This window comes from Manis javanica, chromosome 14, assembly GCF_040802235.1.
Source record: "Manis javanica isolate MJ-LG chromosome 14, MJ_LKY, whole genome shotgun sequence".
In the NCBI taxonomy this organism is placed as follows: domain Eukaryota; kingdom Metazoa; phylum Chordata; class Mammalia; order Pholidota; family Manidae; genus Manis; species Manis javanica.
The window spans coordinates 85562037-85581189 of NC_133169.1; the positions used below are offsets into that span (position 1 = coordinate 85562037).

General features: G+C 53.4%; 1 protein-coding gene across 1 annotated transcript; it reads left to right on the plus strand.

Moving 5' to 3' along the window:
* Positions 1 to 8695: 8695 nt before the first annotated feature.
* Positions 8696 to 12517, plus strand: EGR1 (early growth response 1). Its single transcript, XM_017662077.3, has 2 exons — positions 8696 to 9287; positions 10006 to 12517. The coding sequence occupies exons 1-2, from the start codon at positions 8996 to 8998 to the stop codon at positions 11307 to 11309; spliced, it is 1596 nt and encodes a 531-aa protein (XP_017517566.1). The 5' UTR covers positions 8696 to 8995; the 3' UTR covers positions 11310 to 12517.
* Positions 12518 to 19153: the final 6636 nt, after the last annotated feature.

A 19153-nucleotide genomic window follows, 5' to 3' on the forward strand; every position in this document is an offset into this window, starting at 1 on the left:
CACACACCCCATTCAGGCCCCTGTGACACCTGCCCTCCCTCCCCAACAACACAGGTCACCCTCCCTGTTTGGTCATCATCTGCTTCCCCACTGGACTAAAAGCTGGGTTCTAGGCGATTGGCTCTACCCGGTTCACCAGTTTCCTTGGCATCTAGTACGAGGCCTGGCACACGGTAAGTACATGGCACATTTTTGTGGAATGTTCACATGGTGTCCCTGCAGTGTTCTTCCACTCCTGGAAAAACACCAGGCTTCAAACCTCGGCATCTCTCTGCCGAGCAGTTCACCTGTGCCTGAGGATGGGTGTCTGCATTAACCAGCAGCTGCCTGGGCGGCTACCCTCACCCCAACTCCCCCTGCATGTGAGCATGTGCTCTCCTTCCCTCTCTCACACACAGATGGGAGTCAGCTTTCCAGCCACATTCAGTTCTCACTTTAATTCAAAAGCTAAATTGGGAAGAAGAGCAGCTTCACACTCCCAATATAACCTGGGAGAGAAAAAGGGAGACAGCCTTGTCGCCAGGGAAAGGAGAAAGTTGGGTCTGGGGTGGGGAGTGGTGGCAAACATACCCAGAGCCTAAGAACAATGAAAACAACGAAACCACCCCCTCTGGGCTCCTAAAAATAAACCATGCAGAGCTATGGCTCCAGAGTGACCCCTATAAAGCCCCTTTCCTGTGGCAGCACAGCCATTCCGGCTTTACCCCGGTGTAGGGGTAGGGTGAGGAGAGGCAGAGGAGACTCTGTTTATTAAAACTCTCTGAAGAGGGAAATACTGCTGCTTTGGCTGCTGGGGGTAGGAAACCAGCAAGTCCTTCTTGAATCTGACTGTAATCCCTCTTGGCGTAGCAGAAATGGATGGGGAATAAAAGCACAGTCCAGAAACACATACTTGCCCACTAGTATTCATAGCAGCGCTGTTCACAGTAGTGGACGTGGAAACAGCCCAAATGCCCATCAACAGGCGAAAGGATGAACAGAATGTGCATATATGCACAATGGAGTATTATTCAGCCTTAGAAAGGAAGGAAATTCTGACACAGGCGATAACATGGATGAACCTTGAAAACACTATGCCAAGTGAATGAGCCAGTCACATTAGGCCACAAGTTCTGATTCCATTTACATAAAGTACCTAGAAGAGACAGATTCACAGGGACAGAAACTGTAACGAGGGGCTGGGGGCAGGGAGCAGGGTGGGCGGTGACAGTTTCACGGAGACGGAGTTTCTGTTTGGACTGATGAAAAAGTTCTGGGAATGAATGGTGGTGATGGTTACACAACATTGTGAATGTACTTAATGCCACTTAAGTGTAATTGTGCACTAAAAAATGATTACAATGGTAAATATGGTGTGTATTTTACCGCAATAAGTATTTTTAAAAAGATACTGAGTCCACTGTCAGCTTCCATACACCATCATCCTTCCAAAATGACTTTCTCTGTGGGTCCATCAGAGGGAAACGGGGTCCCCTAAGTTCCAAAGATCCCCTCTCTTCACTGATAGGACTAGGAGGGGTGCCTCTGCCCAGAGAAAACAAGCTCCCCCTGCGAATGTTGCAGGGATAGAGGCCAACTGCCCCTTCTCTCATCACGATTTGTCAGTGTGACTGTCGGATGGAAGCTCTTCCTCCCGGTTCCGGGTGCCAGCTTCGTCTATGATCTCTCGTTTTGACTTTGCCTTACAGCTGGGTCCCTATGTGGATGGAGTACACAGGGGGATGGTTAGAGGAGGAAAAGAAGACCCTTCCATCCAGCCTCTCCAAATACCTGATTGCCTCTGTACCAAGGGAAATAGATGCACCTTTGGGCCAAGCTGCCTGCCAGTAAAAAAAAAATACTCTGTTTTTTTTTTTGCTCTCTGATTCTGGGTGGGATCCCTGGAGGGAATCTCTGTGACAGCTGGTGCTGATGCATGCAGCCCTCACCCCCTCTCCAGACAATTGCATGGCTTCCTGGCTAGTCTTACCATGGAACCCCAACCACCACCTTCCCCAGCCTCCTGTGAATAAAAGGGCGAGTTAGCTCTCTGCCTGGGAACCACTTCAGGGGGCGGGATCTGCCTCAGGGGCTCCACAGTCGGGTGCTTCCTCCTCAGCAGCCCATCACACTGCTGTAATTGCCTGTTTACTTGTCTGTCTTCCTCACTAGGCTGTGAACTGCAAAAGAGAAAGTACCCACCTGATTTCTCTTTGTATATTTAACACTTGGAGGAGCAGATGTTTGAAAAATAACTGGAAGGAAGGAATTGATGTGCTCACATGACTCAAGAATACTTGCAGGGTGAAAGCTTTTTCCCATTCATTCTGGGACCCCAGAAACCAGTTCTTAGTGTGAAGTGGGATTCAGTCAGAGGATTGATTCTGAGGCCAAACTGTCAAATTAAAATTCTGGCTCCACCATGGAATTGCTGGCTCTCTGACCTTGAGCCAGTTAACTGCCTTCTCTGAACCTGTTTCCTCATCAATGAAATGGGGGTGAGAATGGTACCTACTTCATAAGGCATTGTGAGGACAAATGCCTGTCAAATGTTCAGCACAGAGCCTGTCACGTGTAACTGTGCCGTGGGGACGGGGGTGGAGGTAGAGAATGCATCCAGAGATTCAAGAAGCCAGAGGAAACAAGCGCACCGGCGATGGTTGCATCCTGGAGTTTGGGGTGGGGGAGCCAGGGAGGCCAGTGCCAGGAGGGGTAACCCCAGGGGCTGCCTGCCCCGTCTTCCCTCCCCCTCCGGCCAGGTCTGCTGAGGCCAAGCTCACCCACCGTGCAGCTGAGCAGCCCTGGCACTGGGCTGGGGCGGCGGTGAGGGGCCAGAAATAACCTCCGTTGCTATTCCTGCGTTTCTGGGCTGGATGGGAACGCTGCCCTTCTAATCTAAAGGCTGCTCTAGACTTCCTGCACATCAGTGGGCTCTTATGTAACGTTCCCCTCCCTCTGCCTGCCCAGAGAGCTTCCAGAGATTTCTGCAGCCAGCTTTGCCGCACACTCAGCTGGGAGTGGGGAGAGCAAAGAAATCACAACAGGCTGTACTGTCCTAAGCCCGGGGTCCGGCCAGCTCTGGACCTGGGACACGGGCTGCCCAGCACAGGGCAGAAGGACTGGTGACCACAGACAGCAACTCTTCCCGCATCTGCAGGGCACTCTGGGGCAGAGAGGACCCAGAGAGCCCCACCGAGGTGTTTACGAACCACTCCCCACTGCCTCTGCCCCTAACAGGCACCCTGTACCACCTCCCGAGTACTGCCCCTGTGTCTTCCTCTCCAGGCCTGACCTAAGCCTGTCTGCCACATGGCCCCTTAGCCAGACTCTGGGGACAACAGGCCAGGCACCAGCTTTCTCAGTCTGACCCCCCACCTGGGCCAAATCCTCTGCGGGCTCTTCCCTCTGGCCCCTGACCTTGCCAGCAGCGTGCCAGCCACCCGCTTCAGAGCTTCGGGGAGCCCCCCCGGCCTCGGCCTCACCTCAGCATCTCTCTGCATGGGCCCTCCCCCACCTGTCCTCCTCTGGCGCCCACTTCCCCATCTGTAACTGGCTGCAATGAAAGTGGACAGATGGCTTCTCTCCAACACTGGGGTGATTCCCTCTTATTCCCCCAGCCTCTCTCCCCAGTTCTCCCTGTTCAGTGCCCCTTCTGCCCCACCCCGTACCTGGCTTCTTCAGATTTCTTCTCGCCCCTGGAGACCCTCCCTGCAGTGGGAGCAGAGCTGCCCCCAGGCATATTGACTGCCAGGCCTACCATGTTTCCGGCAGAACCCATCAGTGACGGAAAGTGTGACAGGCGCCCCAGACCGAACCAAAGACACAATCACTTCCTGAGCCCCAGGCTGGTCACAGCCGTGGCAAACCACGGTCTGAGCAGCACATGTAGGTGCTGACGTAGCCGGGGTGGGGAGGAGGAAGCAGCAATGGAAACAGGCTTATTTTCCTCTCAGGGCTGCAGCCCGCTCAGGCCTGGGGCGGGTTTGGGGGCATGGTGCTTCCCGCCGGCTTCCCCTGCAGCCCCGGTGGCCACGGAGGGATAAGCTCAGTTCTGCTCTCACTCCAGCCCCTCCTCCTCTCCCATTTGCTATAAAAGCCTGCAGACCTTCCCAGGCCCCCCCTCACCTTTCCAGGTCCTCTGGCATCAGTCGCCCTGGGGAGCAAGGTCCGACAGTCCCAGACTCAGCCCAAATGAGCCCTTGAGGCCCTGTAGATGCAGGCCAGGGTGCATGAGTGGCTCAGAGGCTCCGTTACCCACAGCCTGATTTCCCAGGCCAGTTGTCGCTTGGTCACAAGTTGGGTGCTCATGAGCTCAAACTGAGATTCAGCTCCCTGAGAGAGCCGACTCCATTCACCATGTCCCCTCCCCTTCCTGTCTCTCAAGTCCCAGCAAACAGAAGTGTGTCATTGGCCAAAAAACCAGAGGAGGATGGGGATAACCCAGATGCCCCCAGCCCTGCTGCTGAGAAGACAGGCCAGCAGCTAACCTTCTCTAGAAAGGAGATGTGAAGGCCTTCCTCCTCCCTGGCAGCCCAGGACAGAAGAGGCACTGCTCAGGGACGAGCAGCACGTAGGGGCTTTGGGCCAGCTCCTCTTGTGCCTGCGCAGAAGCTGCCCTCCAGGGGTATATACCACGGAGGCGAAGCATGGCTGAGAAGGCCGCCTTCTCCTTTGCAGGAGCTGTAGAGGGCAGGACGAGGGAGGGGAAGGGTGCTGGTCCAGTTTAGCCCTGAACATTCTTGCTGCCCACACCTTAGCCTGAGGCCCAAGACTGGTTATGGTCAGATCTCCCTCCCTCTGGAGGCCTTTGCACATCTGTCCCCTTTGCCTGGAAGGCTCTCCCCACTTACACCCCTCTGTGCAGAGCTGGCTTCCTCCCATCCTTTGTATCTCTGCATAAATGTCACCTCCTCTGAGATGCTTCCCTCACCTCTCTAGAATGTTATACTTACCACATCTGAAATTATCCTTTTTACTTCTGTAGCCCTTTAGTTCTGTTTATCCCACTGAGTGACAGTTTCCAGGAAGGCAAAACATCTCCCTTCTTCATTGTGGAGTTCCCAAAACTTAGCACTGTGTCTGATAGAAGCAGTGGCCAACAAACCTTTATTTTTTTGAACAGAATGAATGTTTTTTTCAACCTTACCTCCTCCCGCTTCCCCACAAGAGCCCTCTCTAGTCCAGCCCACTTTTCCCACACTCACCACATATGGACTCACCTGGCCACGGCGCCCCCAAGCCCAGCCTGAAAGTGCCTCTCACTTCCTCACCACAAAGTTTGGTCCTTCTCGTGTTCTTTCTCCTTCAAAATCTCTCCATCATCCCTGCCCCCCTCCCAGTCCTCTGGAATCTCTTCCTCCTCTTATTCCCTCTGTGCTTTAGCATAACTGGTTAACAGCACTGCTTCTTACTCTTAATTTGCTTATAACATGGAATCCCGGCTCCCTTCTACCCAGTTGTAAGCAACTGTTAAGGCCCTTAGGGGCCGCGCCTTGCCCATAGAAAGTCCTCAGAAAAGGTTTTTGTTGTTGTGGATAATGGGTGTATTAATCAGAACCTGTTGGGTCGTAACAAAACTGAAATGAGCTTACTTTGTTTTATCAAATAGAAAAGGAATTCATGGCCTGCATAACTAAAAGGCCCAGGCTGTCTCCAGAGACTTCCTTTCTGCCTAGAGATCTCTTCTGATTTTTTCTGCGTTGCCTTCGTTCCCAGGCAGGCTCTCCAGCCCCATGGCCCCCAGACTTACATTCCACTGGCTTCTGCCAACAGGCAAAGAGAATCTCCCCTTTTCAAGAATTCCCGGAAAAGTCCTAGAAGTGATTTTCATTGGCCTGGTTAGGGTCGTGTGCCCATCGTGACTCAACCACCGGGGCAAGGGAGAGGGACTGCTCAGAAACGAATTATCTCGATGCGTGGCCAGGTGTAGCCAACATACCCTCTCCTAGATCTCGGATGGGGTCATTTTTCCCCAGCCACATGGGTTGGGGTGGTTTCCCAAAGGAAATCACTGGCTGGGGCGCAGTTATGAAAAAAAATAGGGGAATTGATGTCGGGCATGTACAACAGATGGAGACTATAAGAATTTCCAGTGCCCAGCTTCAGCAGGGAACTGAAGATACCTTAGGTAAACTTGTACCTTGGACCAGTGTGTCTTGGTTGGGGAGGAAGACGTCCTCTTGGGGTTTGGGGAGCTTCCCAGGGACTGAGGAAGTCTCCTAGGACCAGGTACCTGCTCAGTTCTGGCAATCTCAAGCTCAGGAAGATGATTCAGTTCGTCTAAAGTTAAACCTCTTTTTTTTTGGTCAGAGCTCCACAGGTGGGTGATTCTCCAGGGTGCATGAGTGGCTCAGAGTGGCTACACAGTCAAGGTTGAAAAATTCTGCTCTAGAAAGTTATGTTCTACTGCAGCAAGGAGTCAGATTAGCTCTTCAGGACAATGTCCCTGTGTTAGAACTGGAATGTTTCTCCCTTTCTGTACAAGTTTTCAGAAAAGGGTCACTGGGATTTGCTTGGAGGCTGAGGATGGGTGGAACTGTAGGCCCCTGAAAATAACAATAGCCACTGTTTATTGAATGCCAACTGCAAGGCAGGCGCACTGCTTTGGAACTTCACAGATGGCAGCCCATATAAGTTTCAGTCTTCACAACAGTCCTTCCATGTAGGTACCATTAACATTCGTTTTATTTTGCAGTTGAAGAAAGCAGAGATGCAAAAAGCAGTGGTGCCACCAGGGAGTGGCAGAATGGGCACTCAGAAACAAGGCCCTCTGACCCTGACGGGTCTGGCCCTCCTGCCCAGCAGGAGGCCTCTGCGCAGTGTATCACTCTTGCCCCTGAAGGACACCTACCCTGTCTGGGTGGGGAGAATTTGGGGTCGGTAGCTCAGACCTAGAGCACAGATACAAAGAGGTACTGGTTGACTGCTGGAATATTTACGTATATTTTTGTAAGAATGTGTGTGTGTGTAGGAGAGACAGAACCCCCAACTTAAACTCCCAACTTGGACCTCCTGAGGCTGCGTTCGAGGAGACCTTGACCCGCTCCCTTCCCTCCTGGTGTCAGTACTCTCCTCCCCCAACCCCCACCCTTTCTGCTTTCCTTTTAAATTTAGAAAAACAGCACCTCCCCTGGATTCCGAGCTGGCGCAGGAGTCTTTCCGTCTCGGAATCCTCGTCTCTTTGGGGTGCGCACCTGACTGCTGGGGCTGGGGCGCAGGAACCGGGCGGGGAGGGCTTCCCCGTTCGCGGCCTCACCTGCGGGAATCTCTCCGCCTGCCCGTCCCTCCCCACTCCCACGCGCCCCCGCCCTCGGCCTGACCCCGGGAGGGTGGTGTGTGACCCCGCCTGGGTCCCCGGCGCCCGCGTGGTGGCGGCTCCCCGGGGGCTGCGGGAGGAGCCCCGGCTCCCGCGCCTGCTCAGTTCGCACTCACTGCATCGAAGGTTTCCCGGCCTGGCTCCGCGCCCAGCGCCAGAACCGGGAGGGGAAGCAAGAAGGGGCCCGGGGGACGAGATGGAGCGAGGACCTCCAGGGGGCAGCACCAAGCAGGTCCTCTCCGCGCCAGGCTGGGGTCCCCAAGCAGCCCGTAGGGAAGCCCCCTTCTCAGATTCCCGCGTTGCCCGCCCCACCTCCACCTGCTCTGGATAAACTTGGGGAAATCTCCCACCACCGCAAGGACCACCAGCTCCCGGTGGGAAGGGGACTCTGGTCTCTCCCAGGGCAATCAGGTTCCCTCATCCGGTCACCCACATGTGGGTTCTTCCCCAGTGGGCATCAGAGAACAGCCTTTCAGTTCTGGGTGGTGCAGAGGGATCCCCAGGCCCCAAGAGACCCATTTCATTGCTAGATGGCGAAGCAGCAGGCAACCCAACACAGTGCACGACGACCTAGAAACTATCTGGTTTATTACTTCCTAGCCTCAGTTTCCCCGGTGACACCTGGAAAGGCACAGTGCCATTGGTCGAGGCCAGGGGTCAAGGCTCCGCCTCTCCTGGGCGGCCTCTGCCCCGGCAGGCCCGGCCGCCCCAACTCTGCGCTCCCGCCCCTCTCCCACGGTCTCAGAGGTGGGAGGGCGGGCCCTAGGCCTCTGCGGCGAAGATCCGGCCTGACTCGCCCTCGCCCCCGCCCCGGGCCGGGCTTCCCCAGCTCAGTCCCCACCGCGGAGCCGCCTCAGCAGCGGGTGCCTAGCGCCAGGCATCCCGAGCCTTCCGTCTGGGTGTCCCCGGCTCCTGCGAGCGTTGGGCTCCCGGCTGGCAACCACCGAGGAGGGAGGGAGCCCGGGAGCAGCAAGCAGCGACCCGGAAACGCCATATAAGGAGCAGGAAGGATCCCCCGCCGGAACAACCCTAATTTGGGCAGCACCTTATTTGGAGCTGCCCGATATGGCCCGGCGGCTTCCGGCTCCGGGAGGAGGGAAGAAGGCGGAGGGAAGGGGCGGGGGTAACTCCGGGAACTCTGGAGCCACCCGGGCCTGGGAGTCCCCTTCTACGGCTCGAGCGCTAACCTTTCTCGAGGCCCGGGTGCGCAGGGTGAGGGAGGCGGCTCAGGGCTGGGATGAGAGGCGGCAGTGTCCATCTCTCTGAGACAGGGCACTGCACGTCACTCCGGGTCCTCCCGGCCGGTCTTGCCATATTAGGGCTTCCTGCTTTCCATATATGGCCATGTACGTCACGACGGGGGCGGGCCCGTACAGTTCCAGACCCTTCAAATAGAGGCGGATCTGGGGAGTCGCGAGAGATCCCAGCGCGCAGAACTCGGGGAGCCGCCGCCAGCTGCCGCCGCCGCCGCCGCCAGCTGCCGCCGCCGCAGGACCTGCCCCTACCCCAACCTGGGTTGCAGCGTCGCGTCCACACCGGCCGGCGGCGAAGGCGAGCCTGGGGACCCTACCTGCGCTCTCCACAGTGTGCCCCGCGCCCCGCATGTGACCCGGCAAGGCCCCCGAGAGTGTCCCCCCACAGCTCCGGCGCCGGGCTGCGCCTATCCGCCCCAACACGAGCTCTCCAGCCTGTGTGCCTGGGATGGCCGCAGCCAAGGCCGAGATGCAGCTGATGTCCCCGCTGCAGATCTCCGACCCCTTCGGTTCCTTTCCTCACTCGCCCACCATGGACAACTACCCCAAACTGGAGGAGATGATGCTGCTGAGCAACGGGGCTCCCCAGTTCCTCGGTGCCACCGGAGCCTCGGAGGGCGGCGGCGGTACCAGCAGCAACGGCGGGGGCGGTGGAGGTGGAGGAGGCGGCAGCCACGGCAGCGGCGCCTTCAACTCTCAGGGGGAGGCGGGCGAGCAGCCCTACGAGCATCTGACCGCAGGTAAGCGGTGGCCTTCGCCTCGGATTAGCCCCTTGGTCACCATCCTGGCGTCCAGCTCTACCCCCACGGCCTTTGCAGCGCCCCATCACCGCAGCACGGCTGCTGGACCTCGGGGGCGCCGGTGGGGTTTCCCTTCTGTTCCTCACATTCCCGGTTCATGTGCTAGAGGGAAGCTTCGGGACATGCTCCCCCACCTCCACCCTCCCGGCCCTAGCGGGACGCGGAGGACCGAGCTTTCGTTTTGGATGGAGAGCTCGGGGGCTGCGTGGGTGGGTGGGGTGGCGAGGGGGGAGGGCTTGTTTTGATGAGCAGGGCTGAGCACCCCTTTCCTCCAGAAAGGGTGGCTTTGCCTGCCGGTTGTCCCAAAGGAAGGGCCGTGATCCGCGGCCAGGGTTGCCTCGGCAGCCCCGGGTAGGGGGCGCGCAGTAGCCGCGGCGGCCGAGGGCGTGCTGGCGGGAATCCCTCGCCCGCGCAGCCGCCGCTGCGGAGTGCTGGGCGCTGCAGTGGAGGGGGATTCTCCGTATTTGCGTCAGCTGCTGTTGTAATGGGCTCTGTCGCTGGAGCGGGTCCAGGAACATGGCAATCTGCTGCTATCAATTATTAACCGGCTCGAGAGTCGATGGTAGCCCGCCTGACCTCTTGCTTGGCAACCTGGGTCCTCCGCCTCCGGTGATTGCTCTCCGGTAACCAGGCCTCTCCCATCTTTCCCTTCTGCCAGAGTCTTTTCCTGACATCTCTCTGAATAACGAGAAGGTTCTGGTGGAGACGAGTTACCCCAGCCAAACCACTCGGCTGCCCCCCATCACCTACACGGGCCGCTTCTCTCTGGAGCCTGCACCCAACAGTGGCAACACCTTGTGGCCTGAGCCTCTCTTCAGCCTGGTCAGCGGCCTTGTGAGCATGACCAACCCACCTGCCACCTCGTCCTCAGCACCGTCTCCAGCGGCCTCCGCCGCCTCCTCTGCCTCCCAGAGCCCACCCCTGAGCTGCGCGGTGCAGTCCAACGAGAGCAGCCCCATATACTCCGCAGCACCCACCTTCCCCACACCCAACACCGACATCTTCCCGGAGCCCCAAAGCCAGGCGTTTCCCGGCTCAGCAGGCACCGCGCTCCAGTACCCGCCTCCTGCCTACCCTGCTGCCAAGAGTGGCTTCCAAGTCCCCATGATCCCTGACTACCTGTTTCCCCAGCAGCAGGGGGACCTGGGCCTGGGCACTGCAGACCAGAAGCCCTTCCAGGGCTTGGAGAGCCGTGCCCAGCAGCCTTCCCTCACACCGCTCTCTACCATCAAGGCCTTTGCCACACAGTCAGGCTCCCAGGACCTGAAGGCCCTCAACACCACCTACCAGTCCCAGCTCATCAAACCCAGCCGCATGCGCAAGTACCCCAACCGGCCCAGCAAGACGCCGCCCCACGAGCGCCCCTACGCCTGCCCCGTGGAGTCCTGTGACCGACGCTTCTCCCGCTCCGATGAACTCACCCGCCACATCCGCATCCACACGGGCCAGAAGCCCTTCCAGTGTCGCATCTGCATGCGCAACTTCAGCCGCAGTGACCATCTCACCACCCACATCCGCACGCACACCGGCGAGAAGCCCTTCGCCTGCGACATCTGCGGGAGAAAGTTTGCCAGGAGCGACGAGCGCAAGAGGCACACCAAGATTCACTTGCGGCAGAAGGACAAAAAAGCGGACAAAGCTGTGGTGGCCTCTCCCACCACCTCGTCCCTCCCTTCCTACCCATCCCCGGTGGCCACCTCGTACCCGTCCCCAGCCACCACCTCGTACCCGTCCCCTGTGCCCACCTCCTACTCCTCTCCTGGCTCCTCGACCTACCCGTCCCCTGTGCACAGCGGCTTCCCCTCGCCCTCGGTGGCCGCCACGTACTCCTCGGTCCCCCCTGCCTTCCCAGCGCAGGTCAGCAGCTTCCCTTCCTCAGCTGTCCCCAACTCCTTCAGCGCCTCCACAGGGCTCTCGGACATGTCGACCACCTTTTCTCCCAGGACGATTGAAATTTGCTAAAGGGAAGGAGGAAGAAAGGGAAACTGGAGAAAAAGAAACCTGAGAGACAGACGACAGGGCGAGGAGACGGCCATGGGAGGGAGATCCTCCTCGGTCAGATGGAGATTCTCAAAGCCCCTTCCTCCCCCTGCTCGGCCCCAGGGTCGGTGTGGAAGGCCTGTTGGCCAGCGATCCTTTCTGCCCACTTCCCCTTCCTCCCCGGTTCCTACTACCTTTGACTTCAGCTGCCTGGAACAGCCATGTCCAAGTTCTCCACCTCCAGCCAAAGAACTTGACTTGCATGGAATTGGATGTATCATTCAGTATCATCTCCATCGTCTGCCTGACCCTCGATCCCTTCAGTACTCGAAAGCCGAGTTGGCAAAACGGGGTTTGGGTTCTTCAGAGCCCAGCCCTGCACCCTTGTACAGTGTCTGTGCCACGGATTTTGTTTTTCTTGGGGTACTCTTGATGTGAAGATAATTTGCATATTCTATTGTATTATTTGGAGTTAGGTCCTTACTTTGGGGGGGCGGTGAAGAAAAGCCAAGCAAACCAATGGTGATCCTTTATTTTGTGATGATGCTGTGATTAAGTTTGAAGCTTTTTTTGAAACAGCAGTCCTCGGTATTTCAGAGCATGTGTTAGAGTGATGTTCCGTTAACCTTTTTGTAAATACTGCCTGACTATACTCTCACATGTGCCAAAATATGGTTTGGTTTTTCTTTTTTTTGAAAGTTTTTTCTTCATCTTTTTGGTTTAAAAAGTTTTCACGTCTTGGTGCCTTTTGTGTGATGCACCTTGCTCTGATGGCTTGACATGTGCAATCGTGAGGGATGTGCTCACCCCTAGCCTTAAAAGGGGGGCAAGGAGTGATGACTCGGGAGAGGCTTTGGGAGGGAACTAAGGGAGAGGGCTAAGCCGAGTCTTGGTTCTCCAGGATGTAAGAACACAAAATCTAAAACAATCTGAACTCTCAGAAGTCTATTTTTTTAACTGAAAATGTAAATTTATAAATATATTCAGGAGTTGGAATGTTGTAGTTACCTACTGAGTAGGCGGCGATTTTTGTATGTTATGAACATGCCGTTCATTATTTTGTGGTTTTATTTTACTTTGTGTTTGCTTAAACAAAGTGACTGTTTGGCTTATAAACACATTGAATGCGCTTTATTGCCCATGGGATATGTGGTGTATATCCTTCAGAAAAATTAAAAGGAAAATAAATAGCTGTGGTTGGGTGTGTATTTCCTGGGCTAAGGGGAGGGCTCTGCAGTAGCCACCTCTATCAAGCAATTCGAGGGGTTTTTACAGAGACACGGGGTATTCCACTCAGAGTCATGACCACTGTCAGTGGAGGGAATTTTTTGACAACTCGGTGTGGGTCTCCTTCTTGATAGTGAGCCTGCTCTGGTGGGCTGTTGCCTTATCTTGTATTAGTTAAGCTAAAGGCCAGAGGCAGTGCAACGGTCCTGTGCCCAGATGTCCAGCTGCCTCCCATCTCTACCCAAGTTAGGAAAACTTGTATCCTTCAGGGAGAAAGGAGTGGGCACAAAGGCTCTGGGAGACCGCAGCAAAGCTGGGCTGACCCAGCTTCTCCCTCCCATCCTCCATTCCCCAGACACCTGAGGGCACCAAAGAAGGCTGGAAGAGGTGAGGGCCAGCTCTCAAGCCAAGAATCCTTCCAAGAAGAAATCTTACATCTTGCCAGCTGGCACTGTGATCCTTGGCAGCTTCCTGGGACACAGGGCACAGTGGGCAGGAGGCTGGCCTGGCGTCTAGGGTTTCCATCCAGACCAAGTCGGTCCCCATTGTGCAGGAGGCCTGCGGTGCTAGATTCCTCTGGCCCGGCACCCTGAGTTGCACTCGCTGCTGGAGCAGTCCTGGGCTCAGGAGCATCTGTCTACACTGCGAGAGGTGGGCAGCTGGCTGCAACAATGCGGATTGTCGGGGGACGGAGATGTAAGCCTAAAATCATCACATGGTGTTACATTATAGAACGTGAGCAAGCATAGGGCTCTCTACAGGAGTGCAGAGGACACCCAACCCGCCTAGGGGCTTGGGAAAGGTGGAAAAAGAGTTGGAAAGGGTAAATAGGAATCAACCTGAGACATGCTTTGTGTGTAAACCAGGGAGGGTGCTGGTGGCCAGATGGGTCACTGAATGGACGCACTACCTCCAACTCGGATGTGAGTCTTCTGGGAACTGGTCAGCTGCCACCATTCCTTGGTCAGATGGTGCAGTAGATTTGCTGCCCTGGGATTGTCAAACCTTGGGTCTCCTCCCAACTTCTGATCCCCCAAATCAAGGACACTGAAGTATCCCCTCTACCCAGGATGGTCATCAGGCCTGAGGGAAGTCAAGGTCTAACCTGCCTCCACTCCTTTCCTGCCTCTGAAGGCTCCCGGGTGACCCACCCCCGCCTCTCCTGGAGCCAGTGGAACTCCAGCAGTCCTGTAGCATTGGCCTAAGTCTTTGTCGTCCATTCCAGCCCTCAACCACCAGCACTGTTGAGCTTTGCCCTTTCCCATGACACCAGACTCCTCAGTCTGCAGCAGGGAAACCAAGCCACCTTCTCTGCAAAGCACACATCCCAGCAAGCCTCCTGGCAGCAAAACTACCAGGTCCTGATGGGACAATATTTGCATTGGCACACTTTTCCCAGCCCCACCTGCCCCTCCCCACCTTATTCTAGGCCCAGAAACGCAAGCCTATGCCTGTTACACATTCTTTCTCACCACAGACTCCCAAGAAACAAAACATGGCAAGAATAAAATATGAAACAAGGAGCAAAGAGACTGTTCCTTTAAAGCAGAAGGTCTTCTGTGCTATTACAGTGCCTCAGAGTCAGATGCCCAAGCCCTTTCCCAGAGCATCTGATTCGTGAGGTCTGGGACAGGATCCTGGAATGGGTCTTGATAACAAGCATGCCAGGTGTGTCTGATGCAGATGGCTTGTTGAGAAATTCTACCAAGCCTACTAGCTAATTTTTATTAGTCCTGTCACTAGGGTTTCTTAGGTTCTGACAGTAGAAACTCAAGATTCTTTGCATGGTTGAAATAGGGCAAAGATTTAAAAATCACCCCATTTCAGAATCCTGTGGTATAAAGAGAAAGGAAAGTGTTCATTTTAACTCCTGCTCCTGTGAGGGAAATCTAAAACCAGGAGCACAGGGCAGTAGTGACGAAAGCACAATCACTGTAAATGCTGACTTGGGAAAGGACCCAGGTAGTGACTGATACCTGGGGACGCTGTCTAGGGCTGCAGGGATGCGCAGAAGGACGGAGAGGAGTGGGTGGAAGAGGAGAGGGGCCGGAACTCAGCCAACCAAGGGCAGGTTTAGATTTTGAAGAAAGAACCAGGTCCAAAGGACTCCTAGTACCGGAGAGTACCCCTCTCTTGAATTTAAGGAATGTTTAGCCTCTTCTATTTTGAAAGATTCTAAGCACTCAGAAAGGCAGAGCTTACTTAGCCTGTTGCCAGGCTGGGTTTGAGGTGCGCTTCTTCCCATCCCCCTTCCCTCAGAGCCCCTCAACCCTAGGAAGCAGTGGAGTCAGAAATGGGTCCATTGGGTCAGAGGTATTCCCTGCAATGTCTACCTTTCTCCCTATCCCTGCTGTTTTTCTCTGGGCCCTGAGAGGGGAAGTTTGGGCAGCGTGAGGTCCCAGTAGTCCTAAGGGAAATGAGGCCAGGTGTAAAAGAATCAGGTGCCAAGCAAAAAAGATTTCAACATTCTACCCAGAAGCTTCTGGATGTTAATAAGATCTTTGCACCCAAATAGCAATTCTAGCCCTCCACTTCAGTGACTTGTCTTCCCATATTCCTTTTCCCATTGCTAGAATCTAGAAAAGATTTCTGAGGCAGAGTTTACTTGAGAAGTTCTCTTAGGGCAATTTGGTGACTCAGCTCCTTGGATCCAAGAAACTCTATCTCATCCCCCTTCTCAGTGTGCTGTCTCCAACAAGCCATCCTCCTCAGTACTTAGGTTCTTTAGTCTTCTTATTATTACACTTTATTGAGGTGCAATTGATGTATATGCAAAGTGTACAATTTGATAAGTCTTGACATATGTGTCCCCAAGTGAAGCCATAACCACAATTAAGATAATGAACATATCCTTCACCTCCAGAACTTCTCTTGTGCCCCTTAGAAATCTTTCTTCTGTCATGTCTGTTCCCAGGCAACCACTGATCTTTTTGTCACTCTATAGGGCAGTTTGCGTTTTTCTGGATTTGCATGTAAATTGAATTCTGGAAGTACTAATTTGGTCTGGGTGGTTCTTTCACTTAACATCATTATTTTGAGATTCATGTGTTGTAGTGAGTATAAATAGTTCGCTCCTTTTTCCTGCTGCATAGTATTCCACTGTATGGCAATATCATGATTGGTCCACCCTTCTACCTGTGGAGGGTCATTTGGGTTGGCTCCCTTTGGGGTTATTATAAATAAAGCCGCTGTGAACATCGGAAGACCAGTCTTTGGTGGGGGTGTTCCCATTTACTCCAAAGCCCTTCACTGGGGTTCCTTCTTCCCACACATCCCATTTACTCACCTCACTCTTACTCAAAGCAATAATCACCCATCACCCCTCCACACTCACAGAGTCAGGCCCATCCTCCTGAAAAATTTGCTTCATTCAATCTTTCTTCATGTAAACGGGGCCTGCCTCTTTGTCATTTTTAGCACTCTACTTCAAACTCCCTCCCATTTGTTTATACCTTCCTGGTAATGCGATGTCTGGTGCTAAGAAAGGTATGCTGTTATTATCTATTCAGCTTGGCAAATGCATGTAAGTCCTTGGTGGTATTTTTCTAAGGAAGACAGGTACATGGTGGGGTGGGATGGCCATGCATTCATGAGGTACTCCTACCTCAAGAGGAGGAGGGAACTAAACTCAGATGGTGTGGGGAATTGCCCCGAGACCAGTCCTGAGAGGTTAACCTGTACATTTGACTTTTATTAGTATCTCCTGTGGGCTTTTCCCCAGAGGGATTTTCTAGAACATGGGCCCCACTTGTTCTCTAGTTGTTACAAACCCTATCCTACCGTATTCCCACCTCTTAGCTCTGCAATAGTATTGTCACTACAACTTTCCTCTCTCCTCTTTGGGCCCAGGGAGCCTGGGATGGGCAGCAGCCTGAGAGGGCAAAGGGCAGCTGAGACCAGAGGGTGGGCCTTGGTCTGTGTTCCCGATTCTGATAAACTGGCACTAGCTGCCTGCCTCGCTTTGTGTGGGGATTGGGGTGGGGAGAGGCAGCTTCACTTATTTAGAAAATTATCCCTAACAGTAATCCTTTCCAGATGCTGGTAAGGATGTGGAAGAACTGGAACCCTCATACATTGCTGGTGAGCATATCAAAAAGTGCCACTTTGGAAAATTGTTTTGCTGTTTCTTGTAAAGTTAAACATACATTTACCATATGACCCGGGAATTCCACTCTTAGGTAAGCTACCCAAGAGAAATGAAAACATATCTTCACACAAAGATACGTATATGAATGTTCATAGCAGCATTGTTCATAATCGTCAAAATGCAGAAACAATCCAAATGTCTATTCAACTGGTGAATGGATAAATAAGATGCAGCATATCAAACAGTGAAATACTGTTCTGCAATAATAAGGAACAAAATGCAGGTGTGGGCTATAACATGGAGGAACCTCAAAAATATTATGATAAAAAGTTAGGTGCATATTGTAGGATTGCATTTATATTGGAATGTTCAGAAAAGGCAGTCTATAAAGACAGAGAGCAAATTAGTAGTTTCCAGGGGCTGGGGGTAAGAGTAGGTAGTGACTGAAAATTAGCTTATTTGGGGGAAGATAGAAATGTTCTAAAACTGGATTGTGATACTTGAACAACTTTGTAAATTGAATTGTACTCTCAAAATGGATGAATTTTACAGTAGGTAAATTATACCTCAACAAAGCTATTTTTAAGTCTTTCATACCTCAATAAAGCTAGATTTAAAGTGTCTTTTCCTTCCCTGTCTTTGAGTGCCCATTCTCCAGGTGGGCTTCCTAGCGTTCATCCGTCCTGCAGACCTGTCCTCCATCCCTGGAGGTGCCCCTCTTGGGCCCCCTCTCCTGCTAGCTGCGCAGGCCTGCGCTCCGACCACCCTTCTGTTTGGAGGACACAGCCCTCTAAGATTGTGGTGCTTATTTGTAAACCGGAGGCTGAAGAGCAGGCCCTGGGATCATCGGGGTGGAGGCCTTCCTAAGACTCTCACTCAAGACTTATTTTGAGGGAGGATCTTAAGGAATCTGGGGAGGCAAATGGGTGGATATATTCATATCCTGAACTGTCTTCTCCCATCCCTGTGACCCAGGTGAATCAGGCTGCCCACCTGGGCCAGGGTGCCTATATGGCTCCCAAACAAACCCCAAAGTTGCCATTTCCACAATGTTTCCGTGGGTGCCCTCCTCAGAGAAAATGATCTCAGTCTCCTTGGAAGCCCATTTCTCCTCAGAAGTAGCTTCTCAGTCTAGAACCTTTTCAGACACAATAACCAGACTGCTGAGAATCAGACTGGGCCTCATCTCTTGAACAAATCAGCAGAGTGCTTCCTATGGATAAGCTGGCCCAGGAGGTGCACAGGGAGTCTGTGAGAAGAAATGACTAGATAAGCAAATAATTATCTTCTAGAATCTCAGGGGTCTTTAGGAAGGTCCTCTGCAGGGATCTGTCCCTTTGACTATAAGACGTTAAAGAAGAGTGCAAGGTTTTCTAAACCTCATGGCTCTAGGCTCTCTGTTGAATGGACACAAGTTGGCTGTTTAATATTCCCTGTAGGTGGATTGTCTTGGGGCTGGAAGGATAAAAGCACCAGTGAACTGTTTCTAGCTTCTAAATTTTGAGGCTAGATTTTTTAAAAATCAGAAAAGGTCATTGTTTTATAGCTCTCCCAGCTCCATCAACCAGCTCTTAGAGAACTCTTTGAGATCTGCCCCCATCACTGAATTCTCTCTCTAGCCCATTTCCAATATGAAATTCATGCATACTAGTGCACTCAAAGCCTTTCTTTTAAATTTCTTTCTTCTTATTACTGGGTTGGTGTTAACCAGGAGGTCTTGTTGGTTATTTGTGGGTCAGACTGTTTGCTTTGTGGCACCCTCACTCAGTGGGCACACCTCAGAAGGAAAAGCCCAAGTATGGGCACCTTTCTTGGGGCTGCTTGGCCCAGGGCCACCCGAAGTCTATGCTGCTCCTTCAGTCGCCTCCTCAGCCTGTTGTCCAAAAAAACATCCATCTAATACCAACTTTACGTCAGGCCCTGAGCATGCAGAGATAAACAAAGTAGAGTCTGGGGCAGCACAGGATTGGGTGGGAGATTCAGAATAAATAATTACCGTACAGTGTGATGTATTAGAAGTACGCGCAGAGCGGGGAGTGACATTCTTTCAAGGAGGAGCCGACAGGAACAGGGTGAGGAAGGCTGGGGTGGGGGCCCACGGGAGAAGGACTTGCAGGCAGAGAGCAAAGGCAACGGAGTCAATTTGCTCTGGAGCCAGTGACTCAGTGGCGGCCTGGCCAAGAAGCCAGGAGAGGAGGGGACGGCGGCCGAGGCAGGTCAGGGCCAGACTGGGGAGGCTGCGCTGTTCCTCTTGGCAATAGGGACTCAATCGGCATTAGAGAGAAGGCCGATGCCTTAGCTTGACCAGGTTTCCGGGTGCCTGAAAGGCTGCACTGCTCCCTGCCTCCTCGGGAGGGTCGTGGTGTCCCCCACTCCACTTCTAATTTAGCTGTAGCAATAAAAACAGTAATGTTAATAATAATAATAATAATAAGGGCTGGTCAACTTCAGATTTTATACATGCTCTTTAATTTCAGCTTTCAATTAATTAGGTGCCATTTCAAATTCAATT

What these genes read in the sequence shown, in the direction of transcription:
- EGR1 (XM_017662077.3), top strand. Translation starts at nt 8,996, where the DNA reads ATGGCCGCAGCCAAGGCCGAGATGCAGCTGATGTCCCCGCTGCAGATC. An exon ending in CTACGAGCATCTGACCGCAG is followed by an intron (nt 9,288 to 10,005) that starts GTAAGCGGTGGC and finishes CCCTTCTGCCAG; the next exon opens with AGTCTTTTCCTGACATCTCT.